Source organism: Dioscorea cayenensis, chromosome 9, assembly GCF_009730915.1.
Source record: "Dioscorea cayenensis subsp. rotundata cultivar TDr96_F1 chromosome 9, TDr96_F1_v2_PseudoChromosome.rev07_lg8_w22 25.fasta, whole genome shotgun sequence".
NCBI lineage: Eukaryota > Viridiplantae > Streptophyta > Magnoliopsida > Dioscoreales > Dioscoreaceae > Dioscorea > Dioscorea cayenensis.
In genome coordinates, this window is record NC_052479.1 from 30,849,492 (window position 1) to 30,871,700 (window position 22,209).

The 22,209-nt window shown below is 42.6% G+C and overlaps 3 protein-coding genes across 7 annotated transcripts; all 3 read right to left on the minus strand.

Annotated features, from left to right (window-relative positions):
- Positions 1-424: 424 nt before the first annotated feature.
- LOC120268690 lies at positions 425-11,922 on the minus strand. The gene is given in 5 exon segments (XM_039275981.1): positions 425-773; positions 10,990-11,188; positions 11,320-11,467; positions 11,540-11,770; positions 11,860-11,922. Coding segments are annotated over 5 exon segments (990 nt in total).
- Positions 1,060-10,816, minus strand: LOC120269508. 3 transcript variants are annotated; one of them, XM_039276844.1, is made up of 6 exons: positions 10,610-10,816; positions 9,239-9,300; positions 8,589-8,667; positions 6,909-8,188; positions 1,678-1,739; positions 1,086-1,110 (listed from the first exon to the last, which is right to left on the minus strand). In XM_039276844.1, exons 4-5 carry the CDS (start codon positions 8,182-8,184, stop codon positions 1,720-1,722), a joined length of 1,296 nt encoding a protein of 431 aa, XP_039132778.1. In that variant the 5' UTR covers positions 8,185-8,188; positions 8,589-8,667; positions 9,239-9,300; positions 10,610-10,816; the 3' UTR covers positions 1,086-1,110; positions 1,678-1,719. The 3 variants fall into 3 exon arrangements, with proteins under 3 accessions (XP_039132780.1, XP_039132778.1, XP_039132779.1); XM_039276845.1 differs by lacking the exon at positions 1,086-1,110 and adding an exon at positions 1,462-1,518; XM_039276846.1 differs by lacking the exon at positions 1,678-1,739 and having other exon boundaries at positions 1,060-1,110.
- An 885-nt stretch (positions 11,923-12,807) lies between the features above and the next one.
- LOC120269506 (U-box domain-containing protein 52-like) lies at positions 12,808-20,388 on the minus strand. Of its 3 annotated transcripts, none has more exons than XR_005539173.1 (11): positions 18,984-19,612; positions 18,343-18,852; positions 17,646-18,228; positions 17,064-17,432; positions 15,966-16,161; positions 15,612-15,820; positions 15,455-15,512; positions 15,056-15,314; positions 13,622-14,923; positions 13,346-13,481; positions 12,808-13,232 (listed from the first exon to the last, which is right to left on the minus strand). XR_005539173.1 is itself a non-coding variant. In XM_039276839.1 (11 exons), the coding sequence occupies exons 2-11, from the start codon at positions 19,080-19,082 to the stop codon at positions 13,398-13,400; spliced, it is 3,669 nt and encodes a 1,222-aa protein (XP_039132773.1). In that variant the 5' UTR covers positions 19,083-19,142; positions 20,093-20,388; the 3' UTR covers positions 13,275-13,397. The 3 variants fall into 3 exon arrangements, 2 of the variants coding, with proteins under 2 accessions (XP_039132773.1, XP_039132776.1); XM_039276839.1 differs by lacking the exon at positions 12,808-13,232 and adding an exon at positions 20,093-20,388 and having other exon boundaries at positions 13,275-13,481; positions 18,984-19,142; XM_039276842.1 differs by lacking the exon at positions 12,808-13,232 and having other exon boundaries at positions 13,275-13,481; positions 15,056-15,296.
- Between the last annotated feature and the right edge of the window lie 1,821 nt (positions 20,389-22,209).

Here is a 22,209-nt window from a genome sequence, read left to right on the forward strand (position 1 = left end):
CCATGGTTTTGGTTGGTGGCTTGGGAGAAGGTGATCAATCTATTGCGAAGATTAGTTGTGGATGCATAGTACAACAGGGCATCTATATATCCGCCCAAGCTTAGCTGAACGTGTCGTACAAGTGTTGGAAGAGAACCAGTCTAATATGGCAGTCAAAAACTTGGTGCTGCGATGCTCGAGGAGGTTGGCGAAAAGCAGGGACAACAACCTAATATGCCTGATGTGACATACAATAACCTAACCAGTTGATCAAGTAATTAGCACGTTACAAATCAATTGTAAACACAACATCTTAGCTAGATTACTTACTGACGTATACACCAATATATACATACATGTATATATACGCACACACCCACGTACACGGTACACCCACACATAAGTGCCAAAAACGTTAAAGATGCTTGCATTGCATGCACATCTTTCAGTCCCACGTCCCAGTGAGAAGCGGCTTAAGAGGTGTAGTCACGTCGTCGTCACCAAACATGTTGATCAAGCCTGAGCACGTCCCCTCCGACGGGTCCTCAGCTCTGAGCTCCACTCCCAGCTCTCGATCTACGTCATCGGAAGCCGATATAAGTAAAAGCTCACAACCTTCATAGTTCAACAAGTCCGGTGGATCAGCTGGAGCGAACCTCCTGTGGCCCAGTTGAGCTTGAAGCTGAGCAGGGAAAGCTGCACGGCGCTTGCTCTGGAGTCCTTGAAATTGAGTGTGACCAGCTGCCTGATCCGGGTTCTTGATCTGCAACACATATTGTCACGCCCCAACCCCACTGTCGGGCCCGTAGACAGATCGGCCGCATCCACTGGGACTGGGTCCCACTGGGTGCCAGGCCTCAGATTTAACCTGGTCAGAGTCAACCCTAACAAGTAGAATATAAATAGTAACACAGAAGCACAAATAGGGTACTAGAAACTGAAATATCACAAGTACAGGGCCTTAGCGACTCCCTCTGAGCAGAAAAGATGAACCCATGCAGTTCTCAATACATAAATACTGGTCATAATACAAGCCTTACACTCACGGAAAAAGTGTACTACGGAGATCATCGATAGATGGAAAAATACACTCCCAGACACCCGCCCCCCGATCCTAGACTTGATCTTCTCCTGCGAGAACGAGTTCACGAGTGTATGAGCCACAAGGGCCCAGTAGGGTCGCAGAAACAACAGATAAAGCAGATATTGCAGAATACTATAACATACTTCATACAGAATACAGAAAACACACTCGAATACAGAAATAATCCGAAAATACAGAAAACACGCAGATTCAGTCATGTACATCTCCACGGCTAATAGCAAATCGATGACGACGAGTTTGGATCATCGATCGTGAAGTCGGGGACGAGCGAAACAGAACATCAGCAGTAGTCGGATCTTCGACCGCGATCGGGGTAGCGCTACTACGGAACACATGTGCACATGGCTAGGGACTTACTCCTCCCTAGTCGGGCGAGCCAGGAATGGAGATGTACTAAAAACCCGCAGAAATACGAAGTACAGGCAGAGAAAATACTGAATAAATAGAACAATTAAATAAATAAATAAAAACAATAAATAAATAGATGGCAAGTAAGTAAATAAATAATTAAATAAACTTACAAAAAATTGGTGAAATAACTTAAATACAAAATAATTATCAGAAATACGGAATTTGCGGGTGCGAGAGCCTACCTGGCTCCAAGCTACAGAGTTAGGTCCACCCAGTCCCGCGAACTAGGGCTCGCTACCAAAATCTAACCAACAAAAGCTATACTTAGAATTTAGCCTTGGGTCGGGCCTATCTACAACTAAGGCCCGAAGAAAGAATTTACAATTATTGCAAGACAAGACAAACACAGATCAAACACCTATGTCTATAAATAATAACTCTGATATACGTAGTTCAAGGGGTGGCAATTAAAAATCCCAACTATCAAAAAAATACAACATATATGACTATGTAAATATTCACATAAATGAGATGATTAATCATGCTTCTAGAAGCCACAAACAAGTGCACAGAACCTACAGTGGAAGATAATTAAGCAAATAGAAATTCCAGAAACATGCTTACAAGTGCTTGTAAAAACTAGGTTTAGATGACAAGTTAATACCAACAATGGCCTATAACATAGCACTTAGGGTCTAGAAGGTCTTAGAGGATTAAATAATACAAATCAAAGTCTCATGCAAAACCAACCTCACATAATGACCAGCTTTAAACACCATTAAAGTTAAATTAAGGACATCCTATCAATGAATAAATTAACACAAATCCAAACAAACCCCAAGTTTAGACACAAAAATTCCAAATAAACTAAAGCATCAGGCTGCTACCATCACAATTAAATACATAACAAAACTAATGAACTATTAAGATAAGATTACAAGAAGTCAAGCTTAAAACCAAGGTGTGAATAAAAATCGAGAACTTTCGAATCTAATGGTCTGCACACTCAAAGCTCCAAATTACAAGCATGAAAGATGTCCTTAAAAAAAATAGCTAAGCAAGGATCTAACAACAACAACCAAGGTTTACACTCACTTACAACATTAACAAAGCTAAAACAAGGATTTAGAAGACACGTGAACAGTAACCCGAGAACTCAACTTAGTTTGCAGCTTAACACCACCACATGCTTACAACCCTCTACTAAATTAAGGGGGGTTTAAAACTAACAAAACAATAAAACAGTCAAGCTTTTTAATAGAATAAAATCATCACAAGGTTAAGGTCCCATGTAATACCATTTACACATACAAGATACAAATAAACACATACCCTCACAAAGCATGATTATCAAATGAAACCCTCCAAAGTTTAAGCATGTTACAAAAAGATTAACCAAACTGAACACAAACAACAACAGTTAAGCTTCAAGGATGCAAGAACTAAGCTTTAAGCTTACAAGAATTCAAACAAGATTAGTATTCTTCTAAACAAAAAGGTTAGGGTGCGAGGCCACAACAAGGCATGGAAGCAACACAACAACCCACAAGAACACTCACAAACCAAGCATAGAAGGGGGATCTAACAAGAAGCTTCAACCACAAACACCCTAGATGCTAACCTCGAAGCTTGATGAAGAAAGAAACGGTGAATCTTCACCTCCTTCGCTTGCCGAACCCAAGCAATGCGACTCCGAGCTCCTCCTCACGGCTGGCTTCTTCAGATCCAAGTTCAAAGGAAGCTTGCCACCTCTTCGATCCGAACTCAAAGAAAGGTCGCTAATTAGAGGAAGAAGGAGAAGAAGATAAGGAAGAGGAAGAGTGCTCTCTCACCAACCTTGACAAGACCCGAAGCTTCACGGGGAGAAGGAGCCAGTGGGTGAGAATCCGGTTCGCGAGCAACAGATGTCGGGAATCCCCATAACTAGTCAAAGCAGTCAAAGGGAAGTGGGAATGTCTGCAGTCGACACTGGGTCAACATGACCAAGGTTGCGAACATTACAATCTCCCTCCTTAAAAAGGAGTTTAGTCCTCTAAACTCACCTTACGAGTCGGGGAACAACTCGGGATAACGCTCCCTCAGATCGGCCTCTCGCTCCCAAGTAGCTTCATCACTGGAGTGGTTGCTCCACCTGACTTTGATCAATGGAACCACACGATTTCCCCGTTGTTGCTCTTTATATGCAAGAAACTCCACTGGTTGCTCTTCATACGATAAATTCTTCTGAAGCTCCACTGGTTCCTGCTGAATAACATGCGATGGGTCTGACAGATATTTCCTCAACATAGAGATATGGAACACATTGTGAACCTGCGCTAGGTCTGGTGGTAAGGCCAAGCGATAAGCAACAACTCCAACTCGCTCCACAATCTCAAAAGGTCCGATGTAACGGGGGTTGAGCTTCCCACGCTTTCCAAATCTCACAACACCCTTCATAGGAGATATCCTCAGGAAAACTGAATCGCCAACACGAAACTCTAGGTCCGAGCGGGCGCATGCCGCATAGCTCTTCCGCCGGGCTCGGCAGGGTCTTTCAATCGCTCCCTAATTAGATTCACCTTCTCTTACGCAATCGTAACATCTCGACCCAACAACTTCCGCTCTCCCACATCACTCCAACACACCGGAGATCGACACTTCCGCCCATAAAGAGCCTCGTACGGTGCCATCTGAATGCTCGCCTGGAAGCTGTTATTATAAGCAAACTCCGCCAAAGGCAAATAGCGATCCCAAGAATCGGAAAAAGTCAAGGGGCACATGCCCGAAGCATGTCCTCCAGTACTGAATAGTCCTCTCGGGATCGCCATCCGTCATGCATGGATGAAATCTTGTCATCGAATGTCAATCGGTTCCCGAGTGATCGTAGACTTCTCCAGAACCTTGAAATGAACCTCGAATCACGATCGGATGTGATCGACACAGGAATGCCATGCAGCCGCACAATCTCTCCAAGGTACAACTCGACTAGTTTCTCAAGACCCAAACCGAGGTTTTAGAGGCGTAAAGTGTGTTGACTTGGTTAGGCGATCCACAATCACCCACACAGACTCATGCTTCCGCCGAGTGCACGGGGCAACCCAGATCACAAAAATCCATCGTGATGTGTTCCCACTTCCACTCGGTATCGAGTAATTGGTGAAGGTAGCACGGTCGGTCTCGATGCTCTCGCCTTTACCTGGCGGCAGGGTAAGGCAGATGGGCGACGAAAGTAGCTATTTCTCGCTTCATGTTGTTCCACCAGTAATGTTCCTTAAGTCCTCTGTACATCTTCGTACCTCCAGGATGGATCGTGTAGCTCGAGTAATGGGCCTCCTCCAGAATATCTCTCTTCAAACTAGGATCATCGGGTACGCATAAACCTCGGGTCTCCAAATCGATGGTACCATCCTCATGCACTCGGGAACCCGAGATATCTCTCCTTCTTGAAGTTTAGCATGGATTTCTTGCAATTTGGGGTCCTCCATCTGAGTCTCTTTGATCCTCTGCAGTAAATTCGGTCGAATGTGCATGTTGGCCAGACTAACCCCGGAGTTTGGCGTGACAACCTCCAACTCAAACCTTCTCATCTCTTCCAGAAGTGGTTTCTGCTCAGTCAAATCCGCGGCGGTTCCATAATTATGTCTCCTCGCTCGAGTAGCATCGCCCACTACGTTGGCTTTGCCTGGATGATAGTGAACACTAAGGTCATAGTCCTTGATCAGCTCCAACCACCGCCTTTGCCTCATGTTCGACTCTTTTCAGAGTGAAGATGTACTTTTAGACTCTTATGAGTCGCATGTACACTTCACAAGACTCTCCGTCACGAAATGCCTCCGGATCTTGAGCAAGAAAAACAACTGCCGCCAACTCTAGATCATGAGTGGGGTAATTCTCCTCATGGGGCTTCAAATCGCCTTTGAAGCATAGGCAATAACTTCGACCATTCCGCATCGAACACACCCCAAGCACTGTCTTACAAGCATCATCATGAGATCACATATCCACAACCACTCTCCGGCAAGGCAAGGATTGGTGCGGATACGAGCCTACGCTTCAACTCCATGAAACACTGCTCATGAAGCTTGATCCAAGTAAAAGCGGGTACCCTTTCCGGTCGGGTCTCAGTCAAAGGTCTTTGCTAGAGCGAGAAAAAGTCCTACGCACAAACCTCCGATAGTAGCCCGACTAAACCGAGAAAAACTCCGAATCTCCCCGACCGTGCTCGGGTCTCTTCCGATCCACGATCGCTTCCACCTTCTTGGGATCCACGGAAACACCATCTTTCGTCGATGACGTGGCCCGGGAAAGCCACACTATCGAGCCGTAGTCGCACTTGGAAAAATTTGGCATACTGACTCATGATGTCTCGGTGTCTCCGAGTACCAACCTCAAGTGCTCCACGTCTCTGCTTGCTCTGCGAGTAAATCAGTATGTCATCAATGAATACAACCACAAATCGATCTAAGTGGTGTCGAAACACCCTGTTCATCAAATCCATGAATACTGCTGGGGCGTTCGTCAGACCAAACGGCATCACCAGAAACTCATAGTGACCATACCGTGTGCGGAAAGCACTCTTCGGGACGTCCTCGCCCCTGATTCGAACCTGATGATATCCAGATCGCAGATCAATCTTGGAGAAGACTTGAGCTCCTTGCAACCGGTCCAGGAGATCATCAATCCTCAAGCAAAGGGTATTTATTCTTGACCGTCACCTTGTTTAACTCACGATAGTCAATACTACGACCTCGGAGATCCATCCTTCTTCTTGACGAACAGCACTGGGGCTCCCCAAGGTGACATGCTTGGCCGAATAAACCCTTTCTCCAACAGTTCCTCCAGTTGCTTCTTCAGTTCCTTCAACTCAGCTGGTGCCATCCGGTATGGTGCCTTAGATAAAGGAGCTGTGCCTGGAGCCAGATCGATGGCAAACTCCACCTCTCTCACGGGGAGGTAACCCGGGAAGATCCTCGGGGAAAAACATCGGGAGAACTCGGCGACAACGGTACATCACGCTATCGTGCATCCGGTCAGAGTGACTTCGAGACAGAGGCCCGAAAAAGCCAACGCAGACCATCACCGAGCGACTCGAGCTTGCAAAGAAGAGATCTCTCGAGCTAGGGTGTACCCCTTACTGCCATTAAAGGTGAATTCCTCACAGTCGGGAAAAAGCAATGCACCTTCTTTTGCTGCGACGATCCCACTACAGATGAACACCGAGGAAAGCCGGTCCATACCGAAAATGATGTCGTAGTCTCGCAGCTCCATCAGTGCAAATCGGTCGAAAGCTCACGCCCTTCAATGACACGGAACAAGTCGGGTGCTAACCGATTAACGGTCCTCACCGCGCCAACAGGAGTGGCAACACATAGAACATGCAACAAATCCACAACATGCAGAGAATTCTTGCGAGCAAAAGAAGACGATACAAAAGAATGCGTAGCACCAGGATCAAACAAAGCACAAGCATAGCAGGAATGTACTGAAATGATACCTGCAACAACGTCGTGGGATGCCTCAGCATCCTCCTGTGTCAAAGCAAATACTCGCCCCTGAGTAACTGGCCTACCACGGCCTGCTGGACGGGAAGAGGAAGAAGGTCGGTGCATCATAGGCGCCTTTCCCGGCCTACCCCTCGAGGCACTCTGTTGGGATCGGCCTGGAGCGCCAGTGTGTCGCGACCCGTCAGACGATCTGGGCTGCTCGACAGGTGCACTACGAGTCCTATCTCCTCCCTGGGGCCAAGGCGGGCTCTGCGGGCATTGAGCAACAAAGTGGTCCCTGCTGCCACACCGATAACATGCGCCTACTGCGCGCCGGCACTCTGCTTGAGAATGGCCCCCTCCACAAGTAGGACACTGAACGGCCTGAGCCACACTACCAAAAGATCTCCTGCCTCCAGAACCTGATGATGAGCTCGGGGGTCTGCTATAAGGCTGTGACCGGTGCTCTCCCCTGGAATGCCCTGAGCTGCTCCCGGAAGACTGGCTCTTCCGAGGGTTCTGGCGGTGCCGCGGGTGCTCGTGTCTCCCCTGGTCCTGCGTCTCCTGCCAGGTGATCTCTAGATTCTTAGCAATATCGACAATCTCAGCATACGTCTGGTTCAGGAATGGTACAATGGCCCGCCGGATGTGGGTCTTCAAGCCATCTACGAAGCGCCTAGATCTGCTGCTCTCATCTGACACTAAGGTCGTAGCAAACTGTGACAGCCTATCAAACTCAGCCTCATACTCCTCCACACTCAAAGACCCCTGTCTCAGGCTAAGGAACTGCCTCTCCATCTGTGCTCGTCTGCTCATAGAAAAATACTTGGCGTAGAAGGCTTCCTTGAACTGCTTCCAGGTCCTGAAGGAACTCTCCCCCTTGAGGCGCAGTTCGTTCTCAAACCACTGTGCTGCACTGTCCTGCAGCATGAAAGTAGCCAACCGGACCTTGTCCCTGTCTGGGCACTGCATAGCTCGGAAGGTCCTCTCTATCTGACTAACCCAATAACCGGCCACCGTCGGGTCAGTGGTCCCTGAGAACAGCGGTGGCGCGTGTCGTCTGAACTCGGCTGATAAGTCTCGGCCACCTCCAGGAGTATGCTGCTGACGTTGAGCACGCAGCAACAACACCACCTCCCTCATGATGTCGGTCATGGAAGCTGGATCCGGTAGCTCTTCCTGCTGTACTTCCTCATCCGACTGATCAGGAGCCTCCTGCTCCTCCTGCATGGGCTCCGGGGGTGGGTTTGCGGGCCCTCTGCGTGGACGCCCTCTACCCCTTGGCATGCTGCTGCAGTTTAAAAGACATACAGGACTTTAGAACAAGTTACACTAGCCAACCCACTCTCAGAAGAACTCTCAAAGATAGACAGAACTTAAATCAGTAGGGTAACATCTAACAACAGGCTCTGATACCACTTTAATCTGTCACGCCCCAACCCCACTGTCGGGCCCGTAGACAGATCGGCCGCATCCACTGGGACTGGGTCCCACTGGGTGCCAGGCCTCAGATTTAACCTGGTCAGAGTCAACCCTAACAAGTAGAATATAAATAGTAACACAGAAGCACAAATAGGGTACTAGAAACTGAAATATCACAAGTACGGGCCTTAGCAGCCCTACAGAACAGAAAGATGAACCCAACAGTTCTCAATACATAAATACGGTCATAATACAAGCCTTACACTCACAGAAAAGTGTACTACAGAGATACTGATAACAGCGGAAAATACACTCCCAGACACCCCCGATCCTAGACTTGATCTTCTCCCTGCGAGAGCAGAGTTCACGAGTGTATGAGCCACAAGGGCCCGATGAGGGTCGCGAAACAACAGATAAAGCGGATATTGCGGAATACTATAACATACTTCATACGTAATACGAAAAACACCGAATACGTAAATAATCCGAAAAATGACGAAAACACGCAGATTCGATCATGTACATCTCCACGGCTAATAGAAATCGGCAAAGACGAGTCGGATCATCGATCGTGAAGTCGGGGACGAACGAAACGTAACATCAACGGACGAGCTCGGATCTTCGACCTGCATCGGGGGTAGCGCTACTACTGGAACACATGTGCACATGGCTAGGGACTTACTCCTCCTAGTCGGGCGAGCCGAGAATGGAGATGTACTAAAAACCCAGCAAATACTGAAGTCAGGCAGGAGAAAAATCTTGAATAAATAGAACAATTAAATAAATAAATAAAAACAATAAATAAATAGATGGCAAGTAAGTAAATAAATAATTAAATAAACTTACAAAAAATTGGTGAAATAACTTAAATACAAAAATAATTATCGAAAATCACGAATTTGCGGGTGCGAGAGCCTACCTGGCTCCAAGCTACAGAGTTAGGTCCACCCAGTCCCGCGAACTAGGGCTCGCTACCAAAATCTAACCAACAAAAGCTATACTTAGAATTTAGCCTTGGGTCGGGCCTATCTACAACTAAGGCCCGAAGAAAGAATTTACAATTATTGCAAGACAAGACAAACACAGTCAAACACCTATGTCTATAAATAATAACCTGATATGCGTAGTTCAAGGGTGGCAATTAAAATCCCAACTATCAAAAATACAACATATATGACTATGTAAATATTCACATAAATGAGATGATTAATCATGCTTCTAGAAGCCACAAACAAGTGCACTGGAACCTACAGTGGAAGATAATTAAGCAAATAGAAATTCGGAAACATGCTTACAAGTGCTTGTAAAAAAACTAGGTTTAGATGACAAGTTAATACCAACAATGGCCTATAACATAGCACTTAGGGTCTAGAAGGTCTTAGAGGATTAAATAATACAAATCAAAGTCTCATGCAAAAACCAACCTCACATAATGACCAGCTTTTAAACACCATTAAAGTTAAATTAAGGACATCCTATCAATGAATAAATTAACACAAATCCAAACAAACCCCAAGTTTAGACACAAAAATTCCAAATAAACTAAAGCATCAGGCTGCTACCATCACAATTAAATACATAACAAAACTAATGAACTATTAAGATAAGATTACAAGAAGTCAAGCTTAAACCAAGGTGTGAATAAAATCAGCAACCTGAATCTAATGGCTGCACACTCAAAGCTCCAAATTACAAGCATGAAAGATGTCCTTAAAAAAAATAGCTAAGCAAGGATCTAACAACAACAACCAAGGTTTACACTCACTTACAACATTAACAAAGCTAAAACAAGGATTTAGAAGACACGTGAACAGTAACCCGAGAACTCAACTTAGTTTGCAGCTTAACACCACCACATGCTTACAACCCTCTACTAAATTAAGGGGGGTTTAAAACTAACAAAACAATAAAACAGTCAAGCTTTTTAATAGAATAAAATCATCACAAGGTTAAGGTCCCATGTAATACCATTTACACATACAAGATACAAATAAACACATACCCTCACAAAGCATGATTATCAAATGAAACCCTCCAAAGTTTAAGCATGTTACAAAAAGATTAACCAAACTGAACACAAACAACAACAGTTAAGCTTCAAGGATGCAAGAACTAAGCTTTAAGCTTACAAGAATTCAAACAAGATTAGTATTCTTCTAAACAAAAAGGTTAGGGTGCAGGCCACAACAAGGCATGGAAGCAACACAACAACCCACAAGAACACTCACAAACCAAGCATAGAAGGGGGATCTAACAAGAAGCTTCAACCACAAACACCCTAGATGCTAACCTGAAGCTTGATGAAGAAAGAAACGGTGAATCTTCAGCCTCCTTCGCCGCTGCCGAACCCAAGCAATGCGACTCCGAGCTCCTCCTCACGGCTGGCTTCTTCAGTCCGAAGTTCAAAGGAAGCTTGCCACCTCTTCAGTCCGAACTCAAAGAAAGGCTGCTAATTAGAGGAAGAAGGAGAAGAAGATAAGGAAGAGGAAGAGTGCCTCTCTCACCAACCTTGACAAGACCGAAGCTTCACGGGGAGAAGGAGCCAGCTGGGTGAGAATCCAGTTTGCAGAGCAACAGTGTCAGGAATCCCCATAACTAGTCAAACAGTCAAAGGGAAGTGGGAATGTCTCTGGTCAACCTGGTCAACATGACCAAGGTTGCGAACATTACACATATGATCCTTCGCGTTCAATGTTGAGTGCCTCCTGTGGCTCATTCTTTTTGTCCGCTGAAGGCAATCCCATCTTGTAAATTAGATGGGTGTGTGTTTTCCTCCCTGACTCGTGCTTTAGAATACGGTACACGCCTTCTCCAGCTGCTCTTGAAGCAGGTTTGTGCCTCTGTCCTCGGGTGGCCGTCTCATATTCCTCTGCGTGATTGAATGTACATATATATATATATATATATATATATATTGGGGTAAGCATGCCGCGCAAAAGAGCAACTAAAATATACGATCGACTACCGATCGATCAAGTATATATATATATATATATATACCTCCTTTCAAAGATGTCTTGATGTCTTTAACGTCAGTAGTGATCAGCTCAACATAACCCCAGTATGGTGTGCTTCTCTGGCTTGGATCTGGTAAACTCTTCTTCCCCATTACTATGAGTCTGAGCAATGCCTGCTTCTCTATATTCACCTGTTGATAAATTTATCAACCTCAATCTTTTCATTTTGCATGCAGATGGATGTATTTAATTTATATATGTACCTCAGTGGTGCCATGGCCACCTTGGTTTTGGTCTTGGTCTTGGTTGCTTGAGTATTGTTTGCTAGCTTTCATCTGACCTTCTTTACCGGAATCCGAAGCTTGTTTGATCTCCACTTGCTTCTCGCCAGACTCAGGGCGCAGCACAATGTACAACCTCTGAACGTCATTCGGACCGTGTGCTTCCTCCTTGTTAACCTTTACTCTGTAGAAGAAGAAAATCTCTCCTCTCTCCTGCACCAATATATATATATATATATATATATTTTCATAGTTTGGTTTCAATGAATTCGATCAATTCAAGCTAACAAGTAATAATTAACCTGAATGTCCACTTTTGGATCTTCTCTGGTCTTAACCTCCTCACCCTGCCGGGCCTGCCCCATCACCCATGTCGAACAGAGCATTTCAAAAACGCAAGATAAATAATTTAAAATCTCTTCAGTGCTTTTTATAAACTTTAATAGATTTATGTCGTGGCCATAGGATCTGACAAATGGCAGGACATGGGGGTTGATCATGGATACGTGTCATTACGAAACAAAACCATTCTTCTTTTCTGCCACCTCCTGCACTGCATCTATATATGTGCCAGGTGCAAGCACGCCACTCGCACTGATCACCGATAAATTGCAGGTGCTACTGTACGTTATTGCTCATCATCAATCCAATTCCCACGGTTTTTTTTTTTCTTTCGTCTTTGATGCTTTGATTATCATATATAAACCATTGGATAGTCCAATGGTATGACATCAAAGTGTAAGGGGGAGGTCATGGGTTCAAATCTCTCCCCACAGTGATCGTTTCTCCATATCTGTTCATACACTATTCATCCGAATTTTTTTATATTATACGTATATTAGTACATCCCAGGGTCTAATCTTTGCTTTAGATCTTTTTTTATATTCATAAAAAAAGTGACATTGTCGTCTATTATTCAAAAAATTATCATATATATATATATATATATTCAACAGTGAACCAGATCACTTCATGACTTCAGTCAACGATTCAATTAATGCACTACTATAAAGTATAAAGTTTCACCTCTAATTAGCAGACCTGGGAGACATAGTGTTTTGATTTGTACAATTAATTAGTTAATTTGCCTGGTGATATAATACTTCTCTTTCAACGTACTAAAATTATTTAGTCTGGCAAAATGACAACTTATTCTTAGGTTAATACATTTTCATTGTTTAATTTCTTCTGTTTGCTTTAAATTTAAACTCTAAAATGATATTTAAATAGTTTTTAAAAGGTTATATAATATAACTTATATAAATTTGGGTGAAGATATGAAGTATTTGTGTTGTGAAATAATGGTTAATTTTGGACTTATATAATGATTTACAGATCAAATCGTCAGGTCATACGTACCTATGATCCCTATATGATAATCAAATTGTTACATGAGCATTAGTTTAAAATTTACATATGGAAACAGAGTATACTTTTATGCTTATGGCCCGGGTTCATCCTATCTGTTATTTCTTAGATCATAAAGTAAGAACCAAAATGTTATATTGAACAGTACTGCATGTGCATGTATAGATGGTGCCAGAAAGTGATGTTTAACAAAGGGACAAAGGGACTTTCGCTTCCTAGCAAAATGAAGTGAGATTAATGGGGTACAAGGTCAACAACAAGCATTAATATATGGCCACCGCTCCAACAGAGCAGCAGCATGCCAAGCCTGCAAAAGAACAATAACAAAATCAGAAGAGAAGCTAAAAGTTTCTTAATTTCTCTGCCAAATGTCGATCAGCTAGCGTATATTAATTATTCGAACACGACTAGTACGTTTACCAGTTGATGAGTACGTGTATATATAAATTTAGTTATAGATCATGCTGGGCTTTCATCGTCCAATTGCTGATGAAATGCTTGGTCGACTTCTGGAGCTATCATATCCAGATCGTAGCAGCGGACTGCTGATGGAATCCTGAAAGATCCATATATATATATATATATATATATGGATGTATCCATATATTGTAAATTTGTCAATTATTAGATCTGATACACACGTACGTACGTACGTACACAATGATGAGTGAGTGTCTGTGATAGACTTAACATTACCTGCATTGAAACTTGGCTTTGCACCGGCGGCGATGTGCTAATGTTGGGGGAGCTTGTGGGCATAGCATGGAGCATATTCATGTTGGCCTCGGCAAGATTGCGTAGCTTGTCGAGCTCGGGCAAGACAACGTTGGCGAGGTCAGGGCGGTCCTTGCGTCGCAGTTCAGCGCACTTGAGAGCAAGTTTGCAGAGGTTCATAGCCTCGTCAACGGGCCAGTCCTTCACTGTAGGGTCGAGCATCTCCTCGAAGGTGCCCTTCTCAATGGCCCTATCCACGTAATGCGTCAGGCCCATGGGTGACTTGGCTGTCACGATCTGTAGCAGCATCACGCCCAGTGAGTAAATGTCAGACTTGATCCCCAGCATGCCCGTTTGCTGGTACTCTGGATCGATGTAACAGAAGGTGCCAGCGGTAGACGTCATCCGGTATTGTGTGACCGAGTTGGCGACGGAAGGAGGGACCAGTCTCGCCAGCCCCACGTCGCTGATCTTGCTCACGTAGTTCCTGTCGAGCAGGATGTTGGCAGGTTTCAGGTCCCGGTGAACCAGAGGCTCTGGTTTTGTCTGGTGGAGAAACAAGAGTCCGGTGCCGATCTCAGCGGCGATGCGGAACCTATGCTGCCATGGTATGGGAGGTGTCCCTCCCCGCCTGAAGAGCCGGTCCTCTAGACTCCCATTGGCCATGTACTCGTACACAAGGCAGCCGAATTCGGGGCATGCTCCCAGTAGCAGCACCATGTTGGGATGCCTTATGCAACTCAAGATCTCAACCTCTTGCTGGAACTGTGACCTCCCCTGAGCCGCATCCGGCCGGAGAACCTTGACGGCGACTGGAGTGTGATCCAGGTTGCATTTGTAGACAGGGCCATAGCCACCCTCGCCGATCTTGCGATCTTCAGAGAAGTTCTCCGTGGCTGCTTCGATCTCTTCGATGGTGTATTTCCTGTACCTGATGTCCGTATTTGAGAGTGCGTTCATTGCTCTTTGTCGCTCGTCAGCCTCCTGTTGGGCTTTCCTCTCGGCTACAATTCTTTTCTGAGCTTCTAGCTGTGCGATCCTCTGTGATGCCTCGGCCGCTTCAATGGCTGCTTTGCACTTGACCCTCTCCTTTTCAGCCAATGACAATGCTACTTCCTCGGCTACCCGAGCTTCTTCTAGTCTCTGCTCTTCTTCCTTCTTCAATCGCTGGAGCTCCATTGCCTTTTGCTTGGCCGTCAGCGCTTCTTTGCAGGCAGTGCTGTACATATCCATGGTCTGCTTTAGTTCAAGTCTCAGCCTCTTCATCTCTGCTTCTATATCTTCCTACATGCATCCATCATTCATTCATTCATTTATTGTAAAACAAACAAACAAGCTTGTATATATGATGATGATGATGATGATGATCATATCTCAAGACATTCATTATATTCATTCTGATCACTAATTAATTACCATAGATTGGGTGGGAGAGTTATCATGGGAAATGGAGGAAAAATCATTCCCACTAGAGAAGCTATCCATGAAGCGATTTCTAACATCAGTCATATTAAAGCCTTCTGATACATTGGACAACCTTCCTGGAAACAAACGATCAACGCTGGATCTGCCATCGCTGCTGCTCACGAATGATATGTCGCTCTCTGTAATTGAGAACTCTCCTGATGATCTTGAGCTGCTTGACTGCACTCCCCTGCTGAATGGTGACCTCGTCCTGCATGCCCTCACCACATTACGTACAACAAGACTTGCTACTTTGTTAATTAATACTCTTTTTAACTAAGGATCAAATTAACAAAAAGTAAGAATTAATTTAATTTTGAGTCTTCTATATATATATATATAGATCTTCACCTATTTCTTCCCTCCCTCTCTTCAGTCAAGTTCCTGCTTTGATCAAGAGCAACATTGGCTGGGTTGATCACAAAATTCACAATGAGTGTGAAATATATAAAATTTTAATTTTAAAGTAATAATATTATATTTATTGAACGCGAAACAAGGAAACCACCTCGGGAGCGGGGTTGAGGAACGATGTCTGACTTGACGCTTGTTGGTGGCCTCTGCGGCTGCGGAGATGGTGCTGCACGGGAAGTGATGTTTGGAGCTGGACGGATGGCATTGCGCGTAGACGACAACTTCCCTTTGGAAACCACATATACGCTGCAGAAATCAGGCACGCTCTTGGAAATATTGGCTGGCAGGTCCGTGCTCTTGAATCTTGATTTATTTAATTTAATTTAATTTATTTTATTATACACAAAATTAAAAAAAAAAAATCAAAGTTATTAACAACAAGTAAGAGATCATGTCATGTATGTATATATAGAATGGAATGGAAAGGAAGCATGAATGGATGACGTACCTGACAAATCCACCGCGGGAGGTTGCACCGATGACGAGCTTCTCAATGGCGTGATGTGCTACAAACTCAGCAATGGCCTTGACCACGTCCGTGTCCTCCAGCACTACATCCTTGCACTGCACATCCTTTCTTGTGCAGAAGCAGCGAAAGGGAAGAAACAATTCTTTAGCCACGGTTGCTACTGCATCTTCTTGATCTGCATTTTTAAATTGATTAGTTTACAATTTGAGATAACAATACATACATACATATATAAAGGATTATTTATACTTTGGGCTTAATTTGCTTTTGACATGGATGAGGGTGATGGTTTGACCAGACTTGCAAAGATTGTCAACTGCCCATTTGAGGGCGTTTGCACTGTTTTTATCCTTGTCCACGGCCACTGCTATGGATAATAACCCTGATTGTACCACCATTCTATATATAAGATGCGTGTATATATATATATATATATATGTTATCTGATATCCTTAGCTTTAGTATCAATGAAGCAGGCCTGATCAAAGAGTTAAGCTCAATCACCAGAAATCCTCCATCTCAATCTCCTTCCTCTCCTCCTCTCTATCTCTATCTCTGTCTCTGTCTCTCAAGAAGCCAATTCAAGAGATAGAAAGAGAGAGAGAGAGAGAGAGAGAGAGAGGTGAGGATTGAATTGCAAGTGGTATTAGATTCTTATTTGTGGGTGATTGTGATTGGAGAAATACGTGCACGAGGAGGAGGAAGAGTTTTAATATGGTTATTATTTATTTTTTTTATTCACTGAATCACTATTTTTAATGCGTGCTTCTCTGTGGCCCAAGCAATTAATCAGAGGCAATGAGGCCAACATTTTTTCCAACAGAAAACAACTACATATATACAACCTCATGGCTCAGCCTTACAATTAATTTAACTCAACATTCAACCTCCCCTGTTCTTACATTCTCTACTATTCATTCATCTTCATTTGCATTTGGTTCTTCACACCGTCTAAACCGTTTTTAAGGATAAATAATAATAATATGAATATTATTATTTCTACCTTAATAATTAAAGAACATGAAAAAAAAAAAAAAATTAATGAAAAAGGAATGGAGAGATGAATTAATTACTTACTTGAGATGGGCTTGGTGAGAACATGCAACAAAGTGACTGTCTGACCCCTTCTGAGAAGGTTATCCACAGCCCATTTTAGAGCATTCTGGCTGTTCTTGTCTTTATCAATGGCCACTGCCACATGGTAGTGGTTACCATAAACTTCATCTCTCGGAAGCATCTCTTTTTTTCCTTCTCTTTTCCTCAGATGTCTATCCCTTTTTCTTTTCCCTTCTCTTTCCTCCTCTCTTCTCTCCAACTCTGATAGAGATTCAGATGATGGAGAGAAGAGAGAGAGAGAGAGAGTGGAGCCGAGAGAGGAGAGATGAAAAGAGGGTTTGCCTATTCTAATTAGGAGGATCCGAGGATGTAGCGCCTTCTTTGTAGGACCTGTCATATTTTCCCAAAAATTAACCAGCAACTACTATTTTTTTGAATGTAAATGTTCTAATCTCATTGACTATGTCAAACAATTCTACATACAAGTCAGCCTTACTCATGTGCACTTTATATTGATATATGTGTACATTAATTCAAGAATCACATATATAATAATTCATTCATTCATTCATTCAATTAATTCGATAGTTTTTGGTAAATTACGTGTGTTCTCTTCCGCACAAGCTGGATGAAGGTCAAAGTCACACTGATAACAAGAGAAGACACAATTCCTTCCTCTTTGTCCACACCCATCACAAACATAAGCCACGGCCATGTCCAGCTTCAGTACATGCTCATGTCTCCAATCCTTCATCTCAGGTACCAGGCCTTCTCTCTCTTTTCTTATGCCCATCTCCAACTCTGCAATTCTGGTTGCAGTGAAAGGGAACGTCATGGCTCCATAACAAGTGACTGCAGCTCTTCCATCAGTGCTGACCACCTTACCATCAGGTCCTAGAATGATCAGGCTTGGTATCTTTTTCACTTGATAGATCCTACTGAGATCATGTCTGCTTCTCTCATGGTATGGCACTGCTAACCATGCCATCTCACTCCTGCTCTTCTTGTATCCATCTTCATCCTTATCACTAGATATGAAAACAATCTCAAATTTTGCTTGCCTACTAGCCATGAGCTCATTGTATGCCTCCATGAGGTGAATGCTTGTGAATTCACGGCATGGTGGACACCAGTGAGCTCCAAAGTAGAGGCCAATGGTCTTTCCAACAAGATCACTGATAGGCACCTGTATATATATATATATATGCATGCATGTTCATACCTTTAATTATAGATCAAGTATATATATATATATATATAATAAATTTAATTAATAGCAATTGTAAATAAATTAGATAACCTTTGAGTCATCTTTGGAGATGAGATAATTCCTGACTTTAGAACCTAACAGGTCTTGCACCCTCCCTTCTTCACGCTTGCTCTTGTCCATGGCTATTAACTGATCAATTGATCTTGTCTTGACATTATGATCAAAAGGGAAGGCATCCACACCATAGTCCTTGATCAGCTGCACCACATCTTCTTCGCTATCTGTTGCTGTTGCTATTGTTGTTGTTGTTGTTTTAGACAAAGGAACGAGTGAAGGGATCTGCTTTATGTGGTACCAGCTGCAAAGCCATCTCCGGGCATGGGTGTTCATGAAAGGAATTGCAAGCCAAGGCATGTGTTTAAAATTGTCCATGAAAGCAGATTCATCTCTATCAAATGACACAAAGATGATCTCCATCTGTTTGTTGAGGTTGTTGTAAAGTTGCAGTAGATGAGGCATGAAGTTCCTGCAGGGCTTGCTCCAGTTTGCTGAGAAGAAGAGCCATACCGTCTTTCCTTCAATACATGACAGTGCCGGCACCTGTTTGATATGATACATGAATCATTTATTTATGATTGATATATATATCGGAATAACATGACTATATATGAGATCATATATGCATGAAAATTCATAAATTATATATAATACGGATCGATGATCATGATCACCTTGTTTTCACCACAGAGGAGGAACTCTATACCCTGAGATTGCAGAGCTGATGTATGATCATGATGATGATCATCATCATTATTGTTGTTGCTGGCCATCTATAACAAGATGTATTGTATTTTTGGTTTCTGCTATGTACAAGCTATACCAAATCAAACCTGTCAATGTTACTATGTATGTGTCACAATAGGTAAGGAAAAAGAATCATTAGTCAACTTGCCCAAGGATCATTCCTGACATTATTCCTTTGCTAATTAGGAGAACAATTTGATTCCTTCAAGCAACCTTGCTTAATATGTGTACTGAGTGTAACTTTATATATTCCATTTCATGGTATCAGCTCAATGAGGTGGTCCTCTAATAGCAACAGGATTTATATGAAATGTGATACGTTTTTAAACAAAGACAACTTTCTTGTAAATTATGAAAGTTCTGTTTCTTGGCATATTTTCATATAAAAGTATCAATTTAAATATAGATACTTTAAGGAGAAATTGATTTGAAGACAACAATATTGCAGATTTGCTTGCCCCGCTTCTCACCCTCTATTGCCAGGGTCTCGATCGTCCATAATGGCTTGAAGAATTATGCGCTCAATACTATAGTCACTGGACTTCAACCTTTTTTTCTTAGTAAAAAAAAGAGATCCTGGGCCTTTTGTGCCTAGCCTGTTGATTGTTAATCTTGTTTGCAACCTATTGATTGTTCCAGATCGTTGTATTGTTTATCTTGTTTCAACATATTGATCTATTCCTCTTCTTGAGCTAGGCGTGCAAGAATTTTATCCAATTTTTCAGAGAGATCATCTAGAATGCTATCCAATATTTCATCCATGATGTAAGTGAGGAGAGATATATCTCAATGAAAGCAAAAAAAAAAAAAGTAATGAATTACTGAAAAAAATGAGGAAATCAATGGAATAGTGAATTTGATACCAGATCATCATCTTCAAACTGTCTTCACATATGAATTGTAAATCTAATTCTCCAGAAATTTAGTAATCAAACTATCTATCAACCAAACAATAATCCATACTCAAATTCTCAATTAAGCAATAGAATAAGAGATTAAACTTCATACAATCACCAAATGAAAATAACAAGCTCACAGAATTGTAGATCCATGGAAAATAAACTGGAAAACCAGAAAATAATGGGAATCATTTCTCTCTCGCCGGATTGCCGGAGAAGATTGCTGGAGAAATCAGTCAGGCCTAGGAATTCTTTTTTTTTTTTTCCGCTTCTCTTCTTCACTTTTCTTCCTCTTTATATCCCTTTTTGCCTTGGAATAAGTTTTCGTAATCATATCTACATGAGTCCTAACATATCTTTATGCTTCAGGATCCTCTCTCGTGATTCTATCCCCATAAGTCATAAACAGAAGCACTTGTTGTGAAAAAATAAATATTTTTATCGTCCAAGTTGGAATAGCTCAAGAGCAGCAGAGTCTATTAATTGCATTTTCTATGGACATGTGTGATAGGATCAATTACATATATGTATTTAATAGAAACACTCAGACACTCAGCTGTATTAACTCTCCAATTGTATTAGAAGAAGAACTGATGATAATAGCAACTGGAAAAACTCTCATATTTCATTCATTGATAGACTGGGCATTTATACAAACATCTAATGTGCATGCCAGTAAAGCATCACAATTAGCACAACCAGAACATCCACACACTTAGTACAAACATACATCAAAAACATAACAAAAGTAATACAGACATTCATGTAAGACATATGCAGCAATAACAGAGCTTGTTACTGCATATTAGTCCAGCTTCACAGTTCTAACCACTAGGAGCTGCATTCGAGGTTCTCCAGGTTTTCCACAGTCACCTAGTATCTTCAGAGCCCTCTGATCAAACCTTAGACCTCAACACCTTCCCCTTGATCAGAGACATCTCCCATATGTAGCATGGTTCTCAGTGTCTCAAACTTAAGTCTGGGTAGTGCCTTAGTGAAAATGTCAGCGACTTGAACATCAGTCTTGCATTGCTTGACTTCAATTGCATCATCCTTTATAAGATCACGGATAAAGTGAAACTTCGTATCAATATGTTCTGTCTGGCCATGAAGAATCGGATTTTTAGCAATAGCGATCGCAGATCGATTATCACAAACGATAACACTTGGAGTGCTCTGTTTTCACCAAAGTCTTCCAGCAAGAGCCTCAACCATACAACTTCACATGCTGCTGCAGTCAGAGATATATACTCTGCTTCAGTACTTGACAAGGCAGTGATAGCTTGCTTTTTAGAGCTCCAAGCAATGACTCCTGATTCAATGAGAACACCAATCCAGTGGTGCTTTTCCGGTCATCCTACGATCCACTCCAGTCACTGTCAGAATAGCCGAGCAGCTTGAATTCTTCATTTCTTTTGTAATGAATCCCATAATTAATTGTCCCACTAATATAGCGCAGGATTCTCTTCACAGCTCCCAAATGATGCATACTAGGTGACTGCATAAAACTAGATGCTATAGAAACAACATAAGTTATATCAGGACGGGTGTGAGATAAATAGAGCAACCCCTCAACAATCCTCCGATATCTCAATGGATCTGTTTCACTAGAATTGTCAAGTAGATGGAGCTTCTCATTTGAGTTCATAGGTGTATCAATTGCATTACAATTCATCATCCCTGTTCTGTGGAGGAGGTCAGCTGCATATCTCTGTTGTGAAACAAAGATTGACCCTTTCTTCTGTACTACCTCCAGACCAAGGAAATACCTCATTGGTCCAAGATCAGTCATTTCAAAAGTGTTCATCATTGATCTTCTGAATTCCTTCAATTTCTTCTCAGATGATCCCATATATAGTATATCGTCAACATATAAGCATAACAAGATAACACAGCCATCTCCCTCCTTCTTACTGTAAATTGTGGGTTCATTCAAGCTGCGAACGAACCCCAATTGAATAAAATGAGTGTTAATTCGACTGTACCAGGCTCTAGGCGCTTGACGGAGACTGTACAGAGCTTTGTGCAATTGATATACATAGTCTTCTTTGCCTCTGATAATAAAACCCTCTGGTTGCGAGACAAAAACCTCCTCAGTGAGCTCTCCATTAAGGAAGGCGGACTTAACATCGAGTTGATAAATAATCCACTCCTTCTGAGCACCAATAGGTAGAAAAATCCTTACAGTTTCCATCCGTGCAACTGGAGAGAAAATTTCTCCGAAATCTATCCCTTCTTGCTGTGAGTATCCTTT

Coding starts and splice junctions, on each gene's coding strand:
- LOC120269508 (XM_039276844.1), bottom strand. CDS start 8,184: ATGCCAAGGGGTAGAGGGCGTCCACGCAGAGGGCCCGCAAACCCACCC. Junction 1,740..6,908: donor ATCCCACGACGTTGTTGCAG/GTATCATTTCAG, acceptor TTTGTTGGTTAG/ATTTTGGTAGCGAGCCCTAG.
- LOC120269506 (XM_039276839.1), bottom strand. CDS start 19,082: ATGGCCAGCAACAACAATAATGATGATGATCATCATCATGATCATACA. Junction 15,821..15,965: donor TCCCGCGGTGGATTTGTCAG/GTACGTCATCCA, acceptor AAATAAATCAAG/ATTCAAGAGCACGGACCTGC. Junction 15,513..15,611: donor TCCTCAACCCCGCTCCCGAG/GTGGTTTCCTTG, acceptor TGATCAACCCAG/CCAATGTTGCTCTTGATCAA.